The sequence below is a fragment of the Canis lupus genome, chromosome X, assembly GCF_011100685.1.
Source record: "Canis lupus familiaris isolate Mischka breed German Shepherd chromosome X, alternate assembly UU_Cfam_GSD_1.0, whole genome shotgun sequence".
Taxonomy (NCBI): Eukaryota; Metazoa; Chordata; class Mammalia; order Carnivora; family Canidae; genus Canis; species Canis lupus.
This window is the reverse complement of record NC_049260.1, coordinates 81429023-81439651: the sequence shown is the minus strand read 5'-3', so window position 1 is coordinate 81439651 and position 10629 is coordinate 81429023. Positions and strand designations below refer to the sequence as shown.

Sequence of the window (10629 nt, the reverse complement as noted above, 5' to 3'; positions counted from 1 at the left end):
AGGAGGGGGGGAAGGGTAGAAAAAAGCAGAATAAGAGAGAAATTCCATAAGGTGATATAGATAAATCCATATATATCGTTAATCATAATAAATGTGGCTAGACTAAAACTTGTGAGTTTAAAGACAGAATCTTGCTTGCATTTTAAAATCCAAAATTTAGGGGCGCCTGGGTGGCTCAGTTGATTAAGCCTCTTCCTTTGGCTTAGGTCATGGTTCCAGTGTCTTGAGATGGAGCCCCACAATCCTGCTCAGCGGGGAATCCCCTTCTCCCTCTCCCTCCGCTCCTCTCCCTTATGCTCTCTCTCTCTCTCTCTCAAATAAATAAATAAAATCTTTTGGGATCCCTGGGTGGCGCAGTGGTTTAGCGCCTGCCTTTGGCCCAGGGCGCGATCCTGGAGACCTGGGATCGAATCCCACGTCAGGCTCCCGGTGCATGGAGCCTGCTTCTCCCTCTGCCTGTGTCTCTGCCTCTCTCTCTCTCTCTCTCTCTCTCTGTGACTATCATAAATAAATAAAAATTTAAAAAAAAAAATAAAATCTTTTGAAAAATTTAAAAATCCAAAATTTAGCTAAATTCTTTTCATAAAAGTCACCCAAAACATAAGGGCATAAGAAATGATGGGAAAAGGCCATACAAATATTAACCAAAATTGATGTAGGTATGGTAAGGTTAAACATACAAAACATATAAAGCATATAAAACATACAAAGTGATAAATATTAAGGATAAAGAGTGCCATAGTATATTTATAAAAGAAAGAATTTACCAGGAAAATATAACAGTTCTAAATCTGTCTGCACCCAAATATATTGCCTCAAAATACGTAAGAGAAAACCTGACAGAATTACAAGGAGATACCAACAAATCTATCATTGGAGGTAAATTTTAATGCACTTCTCCATGTTGATAGAGAAAGCAGACCAAAAACTAACAAGAATATAGAAGATTTAAACAGTCCAATTAAAAAAATTCAAGATGTACATGGAATTCTATACCAAATAATTACAGAATACTCATTCTTTAAAAATACACATAGATGTTTTATCACATTGCAATACAATTAGAATTCCAAGAAACAAAAATAAAAAAGTATTTACTTGGAAATTAAAAAGAAAGTAGGTAATAAAACCAGTTTGTGCAATATTATCCCATCTGGGGAAAAATAACATCTACGTTATGCATTGAAAAAAAGGTTAAAAAGAGGCACTAAAAATGGTAATAGTGGTTATATATGGTTTGTTGGCTTACAGGTGATTTTTAGCTTTGCTTTGTTTATTTATTTATAGCTTTGATTTATTTTTAAAGACTTTTCTGTGTTGTTAAATTTTCCTGCTTGGCACATGTACACATATATATATTTTTCCTAATTAAAAAAAACAACAATGAATTGCACTTAGGATAACTTGTAGAATAACAACTTGCTTGGTTTTTGCCATAGCCTCATAACTGGTCTCCTCCTTTCCATTCTGGCCCTAATATAGTCTCTTTCCCACACCATTGAGAATAAAATCCAATTTCCTAACCTGAGACTGCAAGGTTTTGGGTGACATTGCTCCAGCCTACATTTCCTTTTTTTAAGATTTTATCTATTTATTTAAGATAGAGAGAGCATGAGCAAGGGAGGGAGAGGGAAGAGCAGAAGGAGAGGGAGAAGTAGATTCCCCACTGAGGAAAGCTCAATGTGGAGCTCCATGTGGGGCTCTGGGATCATGACCTGAGCCAAAGGCAGATACTTAGTGGACTGAGCCACCCAGGTACCCCATCTAGCCTACATTTCTGACCTTACTTCCAGCCACACTCCCCAGATTCACTCTAGTCCAACAATGCTGTCTTTCATTTCCTTGAACTCTCCAAGTCCTTGCTATCTAGGTCTTCACATGTGCTACCCCTTGAACCTGGAAGTCCAGCTGCTCTCCTTCCCCCAACACTCTCTTCACCTTTCCAAGTCCCAAGTATTCTTCATGTTTCAGCTGAAGTATTAAATCCTTAGGGAAACTTTTTCTTCTCTCACTCCCCCACACTAAGTTTGGTTTCTCTGATAGATATTTTCAAAGCACCCATTCTTTTCCTTCTTAGCAGTAAAAAGAAACTTACAAATACATGTTTATGTGTTTATTGTTTGTCTTCTTTGATAAACCATTTGCTCTGTAAGTATGGGGACCATGGATGGTTTGCCCATTGCTATATCCCCAGCACCTAATATAGAGCCAGGCATGTGGTAAGCATTCAATGGATATTTGTTGAAAGAAAGCATAAATGGATGGATGCATGATTGAATCCTCACAAGTGCTACTGGACATTATGGAAACAAAAAATGAAGAAGTTCATAAAGGAGAAGGCTACTAAGATGCCACAATTGTGGTTATATCTTTGAGTTCTCCTGGTATGGCTAAGATTCATTGAAAAATGCTGACCAGATAAGTTTCCTTTTGTCTTCTCTTTTCTCTGTCTGCTTTACTGGACTAGTCCCTTTTAAAGGGAGGAAGTCCTATGAATTAGCTTAAAAACAAAATGACAACAAAGTTGTTATTTCTGAGGCCAAAGACAGTGAAGTAGGATGATGTGCAGATGGGTATAAATTACTGGATCACATTTCACTGTCTTGAAGCTCTGTTTCATTATATAATTGATACACTACAACATAACCAAAGCCCAATTCAAGTTGGCTTGGATATGCTTTATCTTCTCTTCCAGGGACAACTTGTACACATTCAGTCAGCTTGAATAATAATGGTCTCTGTAATTAGGGCCAGTACATAGGAAAAAGAGATACATTTTCCACTGACTCACTATTGCTCTTTAGAGAAGAAAAATATTGGTTACTGCTTAGGCCTCCTCCCAGATTTACACTACAGGGTATAATCTTAAATTCTTAAAATATAGCCTTCAAAAAAGATGCTGAGGAAGCAAAGTAGGACATTTTTTTGTTCCTGCAACATCATGGACTTAAATTCACAGACACTAGTTCCTTTTAGTTAATCCTACCCTCAACTCTTGCTGCCATAGAGGAGTCATGCTGTTAATTTCAATGGCAAATTCTCTACAACTCAAGGTTTTAACACAACTACTTTGGCCCAAATCTCAGTCTTTTCCTTCTATTAGATCATCACAAACTAGGCACTTGGTAGTTATCAACAAAAGTAAGTCCAGAAAACATCTGCTTGAATATTTAGTCCTTTAATCATACAGAAGTGATAAACATCTTTCAATTTTTCATCTCTTCTCAAAATTTCACTGTTACCTTCACAATTCTACAGTGATGTGTGAAGCCTACTTAAATGAGCTTTAAAATGTGATTTATTCATAATTCTGAAATAAACAGGAAATACAGTCTAGAAGAGGCAGAAGACATTGACATAATTCATAAAAATAGGTATGATCGGGATCCCTGGGTGGCGCAGCGGTTTGGCGCCTGCCTTTGGCCCAGGGCACGATCCTGGAGACCCAGGATCGAATCCCACATCGGGGTCCTGGTGCATGGAGCCTGCTTCTCCCTCGGCCTATGTCTCTCTCTCTCTCTCTCTGTGACTATCATAAATAAATAAAAATTGAAAAAAAATTTAAAAAAAAATAAAAAAATAAAAATAGGTATGATCAATTATGAATAAAGATAGGAAATAAGAACAAGTTTTATGAATGCACTACACTTTATTTATATTCCTTTTAAATGTCAAGGATTTCGATACTAAATATACATACAGTACCTCAAAAGGCATTGTTAGTAATTATTAGTGCACAAAAGGAAGACTATTTTTAACCTAACTAGATCCAAATATCAAGAGCAGGACTGGGGAAGCTAAATAATGCTGTGTGCTCTGAAGTATTGCTTATTCAAGTAAAACATGTTGTTAGTATGGTGCTCCAAACTATTTATAATCCTTTGTTATTTATATTTTCCAGAATTGTGAGAGCCTAACCAGAGAACACTGTAGATCATTTGATCAAATCAATGAAAAGGCAACCAAATAAACTTTTCTGGTGATAATAATGTCCAACTGCAATGCAACTGATTGCATCATAGTATAATTAATTGGCTTAAGTTCTTCAGACTCCTGAAATAAGTGGACCAACCATTTCATGGTCATATTTCAGTTTTTTTTAAGATTTTATTTATTTATTCATGACAGACACAGAGAGACAGAGAGAGAGGCAGAGACACAGGCAGAGGAGAAGCAGGCTCCATGCAGGGAGCTGGACGTCGGACTCGATCCCGGATCTCCAGGATCAGGCCCTGGGCCAAGGTGGCACTAAACCGCTGAGCCACCCGGGCTGCCCAATATTTCAGTTTTAATTGGCCATGCAGTAATCTGACTGGCTAACCTGTCAGTTTTATCCAGCTATTGCTATAAAAATGGAATAACTTATGAATATGAGAAAACAATATTTCTCACCAGAGTAATAGACATGATTGTAAATATCAGGATCTCACTTTAATTGAATTTAGACCCTTTCAGAAATATGTCAGAATAATAAGATAGAAAACATTAACCAATTTTTTCAAAGTTTTATTTTTTATCAGTGCTATTGTGCCATTTTTCCTCCTTATTCATGAAGTTTTAGAAGAAATTAATGAGATCCAGTTCTCTTTTCATAGTCATGGTGACTTCAAGAGTCTCAGTCTCCAGGATATAGAAAGCTTTGGCACTGCTGCATTCCACAGGTTGAGGAAGAGTTATCAACAACTTCCTAAAAATCAGAACAAAACAAGACAGGATAAAAACCCAGAATCAGCTTCCTAAAGTGAAATCCAGAAGATGTCACTTTTAATAAGGTAATGGAAAGCAATACAAAGTATCAGAAGATTAGGAACCAAAGAACAATATGAGACAGTACAAGTACTGGATCAAAAATATGCCTAAATAACATAAATCATATACCAGAGTTTTGGCCTTAAAAGTCCAAGCAGGGGTTTTGATCCCCCACTCTTTTTTTTCCAAAATTGACCTCATTTTGCATTATAGACACATAGTCTCAGGCTTGGATAATAGGCAGAAGAATACAGCCACTGCAACTTTATTTTTTTTTTAAGATTTTAAAATTTTATTTATTTTTTTCAGGGAGAGACAAAGCATAAGCATGAGCAGGCGGAGGGGCAGAGGGAGAAGCAGACTCCCCACTGAGCAGGGACCTCAATGCAGGGCTTGATCCCAGGACTCTGGGATTATGACCTGAGCTGAAAATAGATGACTAACCTACTGAGCCACCCAGGAGTCCCGAGCCACTGCAATTTTAAGTTGGTTGGATAGATCTGTTGCCAGCCATGCTTACGTGTAGATGGAATGTGATTGACACAAATCTGAAAATTGGAATAGTTCTATAATAATTCTGCTAATGCAACCTTAGGCTGAGTCTCCACTACAGGTATAGTTATTGAAATTCGGCCTGGAATAATTCTAATACCAGATCAATGAAAGTGCTACTCTGGGCTTGCTTCTGGTTCTTTCTACTATACATTGAATGAAAGCCTTGTGAGAGATTTCAGGGTTTATTTTGCAGTTGTGGCTCAGTTGCTGGATAGCTGCATGCTTTAGATGCATTGCTGGGATGAGACATCCATAATTCTCTCATAGTGGTATGAATCTGTATTATGCATGGGGTCAGCACATGCTGGTAGCTGAAGAAAATTAAATGCACAAAACTCATTACCTCACATTCTTCATAGAGAAGGCTTGAGTATCTCTATAAAAAGTGGACCAAAAAACTCTTTTAGAAGGCATAAGACCCAAATTAGTAAAGTAATCTGGTATTTTTTAGGGATACTTACTGAATACTTATATAAATAACTAGTGTTTGAAAACAAACTCTTGAAAACCAATTGCCTCTTTACTCATTTGCAAATACTTAAGTTCAGGAAATTGGGCTCATTAAAAGTATTTATCACATGTCTCTGGAACCTAAAGGAGAAATTTTCTGTTACTCTTGTTCCATTCCAGATATTTAGGGTAGGAAAAACTGCTCTCTCTATCAGAAGTAATGATATGGTGATGTATTTCAATATAGTCTATATTTGGCATCTCAAAAAAAGCAGGTGCAAAAAATATTTAGAGTCTATCTTTTTAAAATTGTTTATAATATAGGTTGAGCTGGAGTTAGATTTGCTTTATCCTTTATCCTACAAATGATAATATATGCACTTTAAAAATAAAGCAAAGCTCAGTGGTGGTAGCTTCATTGCACTAAGACAACTATAAATCAGCCGAAGAAGGAGTTCCAATGATAATGTACACCTCTTTGTCCAGAGAGAAATAAATTCAGAAGAGACAGTGGCCATTGTAATGATCCATCTATCCCTGCATTTCTGTCTAGTCTTTAGTAGTATGGCTTCACATACTAAAATTTTGAACAACAGAAACTGAAACTTATTTAGGATCTTAGGAGAAAGGAAGTATTTTTGTCTAGTCTGTTTTACTGCTTGATATCTGAGTTGAGATTTATATTTAAACAAAATAAAAATCTACAAATACTTTTCCATGTACAATTCATTGAAGGACAGAACTATATCTTATCTTCGTGTCCCCCCAGTGTCTAGCAGAAGACCTATGTTTGTTGAGTGAATAAATAAATGGATGAAAAGCAAATAGGTCACCACAAAATAATATTTGAATACCTACTATAGATTAGCACTACCACATATGAATAAACATTTAAACCCAATCCCTCAGCCTTTATTTCGATAGTGTACTTGCTTTTAAGAAGCTACAGTTTAAGCACTGATCAAATGTTCATCGTGTTGATTTTCATTAGCAATTATTTAAACGTGAACTATAATATGTAAAAGTAAAGACAAAAAAAAACTATCCATAAAATGAACTCTAGAGACTTGCATACTTACATTTATATTAGCAAAGTCAAGGTGATGTTCCTTGCAAGAGATTTAAATACAGGACAACCTTGTTCTGTGCATATTCACATAATGCAGCTTTTATTTTACATAGTTAATAAATTATTTTATCTAAATATCTGGGTTAAAATAAATATGGCTTTTTAAAAGTTTTCTATTGGAACCATAACTATTTTCAAAGTGCAGAAATAGCTACTGAGCTGAACTTCACTATTTCATTTTGAAAAAATTTTTTCACTTTGAGTATCAGTCAATTCTCAATCAATCTGAATTAAAGGACACAGCAAAGGTGAGAATAATCTGAACAGCATTCAACCAAAAATTAACTCATACTTTTATTTACAATATGTTTTTATTTTCCCATTCATGGAATTCATTTATGACATTCTTAGGATTCACTTCAAAAAATAATGAAACCTCTTATGAAGACAAAAGTCCTTGGGAAATTATCCAATTTCTCCTATCTTTCCTCCTTTCCATCTACTCCATGTTGGGAATTGACAATGCAAAACAACCAGTTTTTTAAAAATGAAAAATTTAAGACATTGCTTTATTTCTTAAGGTTGTATAATTCCAAAAATCTGGGTTTTATTGATAATTCTAATGCAGTTAACTATCATTTGACTGATATTACTAGTCCATTCAATTAAAATAGATTCACTTGTTCTGTCTTAAACATACACGAACAGGAGGATATTTTCTCTTACCTTTCTTGGGGTGAGTAAACAGTGTTATAGTGTGTCAAAATTAGAAACTAAAGAAAGTTTATGTGAATATCAATAAACTGAAAAAAAAAGACACATTTCCAACAATACAATTTTGGATAATAGCATGGCTCCAAAAAATGCTCAAGTGTTTAGGAAAAATGGTAAAAATGATGAAAACCTATCTTCAGTCTTCTATAATAATTCATGATTTCTTTTCTCAGGAGACAGCACCTCTCTGCACAGAGCATTTAATATATAAGAACAGTATATGATTCAAAAATTCTAGTGTAGCTCACATTCTATGTGGACAGGTATCTCTGTGTGAGTCTTTCATTTAGTGGGCTCTGATAGATATCTGGAATGACAGCATAGACAGAGCAGCTGCCTAAAGATTGGTGGAGAACTGCTACGGGAACGGAAATTAATTCCATGGTGTGTAGATATGTATGTGCTTTTAACAAGCACACCAATATTATGGAAGATTAACTGTTCATTTAAGCAACTTTCCATGCAGAGGTTGTATGAGAGAATAGAAGCATTTATAATATGAATTTAAAAAGTACAATACTCCTTGAAGTGAATGGTAGGAATAGTGGGTGTAATTTTTATAACATGAGACAATTTCTTGTGAGAATATATTTTGGAAATGATAAAAGTAATGAAAAATATTTGATATATATTCATCTGTAGATCATTTTGGGTTAAATCCATCTGCTGTAATGAAATCAAGGTTAAGCTATGTATATACACTGGGTTGTTTACACATAGAAGTCTTTTGTGTGAAGGATCTACTTTTTATTTTTTGAAGTCCTAAGATCAACAGGGGAGAACTATTGATACTGATAATGTAAGAAAGAAAAGGTGCCAGTAGCTGACTGCTAGCCACACCCAGTTTGAAATGTTCGTGAGTTACAGAGAAAGAACCACTGCTATCAACCCAAGTGTGCTAACTGCTATACATTGAGATGAAAAGTGAACAAAGCAGTGAGATATTTATTTATTTATATTTTATTTTTTTTAGCAGTGAGATATTTAGATATTTTATCTAGCACACACTAGGTTCCATGGATTCCTTCTTTACAGTTGGTTTTGAGAGACAGCACTGATTTGTCCAGGCTTCAAGATAATATTTATATCAGAATCTTACTGTATGTTGTGCTTTGGGAAGATAATTTGAACCTGTGTAATAGGACTCTTGAAAATATCAATGCTTAATTGAATTATTCCACTATTACCTGTATTATTTTTCAACGTATTCGCACTACTTGAGGAGCTAGTGATAAATTAGTTGTTAGAATTTTTGTTTTAAGTAATTGATGACAAGATTTTTCTGTTCATTTCTAAATAAGTATAATCAAATTTAACTTTAGATCCCCACAAAAACTACAAAGTTTAAAGATATTGCTTCTCTTATGCCATCATTGTACAAAAAAACACATGAAAGACTTACATCTTAAGAGATTTTCACTTCTCATTATTTTTCCTCACAGATAAGCAAACTATATCTGAATGTCAAGAACTGTTTTGGTGATATCAACCTACTCCAAATGTATGGATGCAAAGCAGAAAAAAATTAGGTGTTTCCAAATACATTTATATTTATACTATGTAGATCAAACATCTGAATGACTTTCACTTTTTTTCAGACTTTAGGGGTGATGCAAAATAACAATGTACACTTTAAGAATATTGACTAAAGTTTCATTAATATTATAACATGTTATTCTAGTTCTTTTTTGTTGTTGTTGTTATTCTAGTTCTAAGTAGTACTCACTTATTAGGAGTACGGAGGTCAATGATCAATTCCTGGATATCAATTTTAATTTCAGAAGGGTTCGTATTTGGCAGTTTAATTTTAACCTGAAAGAGAAAATGAGAAGAAAAATACTGCTGTCTTGAAGAACAGTTAATGTGAAGAGTGTAGGGAAATAAGTGGAAATGAGAACTCATTTATTAAGTTCCAGCTTTGTGCAGGGCTAGGCCCTTCCCTCATAACAATCTTGAGAGGCAGGAATACCCTCATTTTATAGATGGTGAAACTGAGATACGGATAAGTTTACTGAGTGGCCAACGAGCAATTGTGTATAATTGAACTAAGGTCTGTCTGACTCCAATGCTATATAGGAACATGTTGGTTACTTGCTTGTAACTTTCATTGTCTGAAGGTATAGACTAGTGCACCTGCTAAGGTTGGGGGCTTTCAATGGACTTTACATCAGTTGACACTTTGAATAAAAAGTAGTTAGTTCTTAGGTTGGGTGTGGGTTGGTGATGCCATCTGTAGTATCCCAGTATATACTCCCATACCACAATTCCTAGAGAAGTTTAGGAGCCCCTAATAGTTATTAACAGAAGACAACAACATGATCCTTACACACACACACAAAAATGGGACTGTTGATTGGTTTGGTAAGATTTTACTGAAAAATGTCTCATCTCAATTAGCACATGACCCAGCAATTCTACTCCTGAGTACCTACCCCAGATCATTTAAAACAGGTGTTCAAACAAAAACCAAATGTGGTATAGCCATACAATAGAATATTATTCAGCCATAAAAAGCAATGAAGTACTATTACATGGAGGAACCCTGAAACATTAAGCTAAGTGAAAGAAGCCAGGCCCATATTGTAGGACTCTATTCATATGAAACATCCAGAATATATAAACCCATAGAGACTGAAAACAGATTGGTGGATGTCAGAGGCTGGAGATGGAGAAAAAAGGAGTGACTGTTTAGAGTACAGATGTCTTCCTGGGTTGATGGAATGTTCTGGAATTAGATATTGGTGATGGTTGCATAACATTGTCAATGTACTACATGTCACTCTCAGTAAATTTTATATTGTGTATTTTACCACAGTACAAAGCCTCATCTCTAACTCTAATTAAGTCCCCCTTTTTAAAAGATTGTATTTATTTATTCATGAGAGACATACAGAGAGAGAGAGAGAGGGAGAGACATAGGCAGACGGAGAAGCAGGCTCCCTGGGAGCCTGATGTGGGTGGGACTCGATCCCAGCACCTTGGGATCATGCCCTGAGCCAAAGGCAGATGCTCAACCCCTGAGCCACCCAGGT

The 10629-nt window shown here is 35.4% G+C and overlaps 1 protein-coding gene across 3 annotated transcripts in view; it reads right to left on the bottom strand.

Annotated features, from left to right (window-relative positions):
* Nucleotides 1–4493: 4493 nt before the first annotated feature.
* The window catches only part of DNAAF6 (dynein axonemal assembly factor 6), a 41954-nt gene continuing 35818 nt past the window's right edge, over nt 4494–10629 (bottom strand). For all 3 annotated transcript variants that reach the window (XM_038588009.1, XM_038588010.1, XM_038588008.1), the window contains exons 6-7: nt 9324–9409; nt 4494–4687 (exon numbers count right to left, since the gene is read on the bottom strand). In XM_038588009.1, coding sequence (XP_038443937.1) covers nt 4558–4687; nt 9324–9409 — 216 coding nt within the window. In that variant the 3' untranslated portion in view covers nt 4494–4557. The remainder of the gene's footprint in view (nt 4688–9323; nt 9410–10629) is intronic.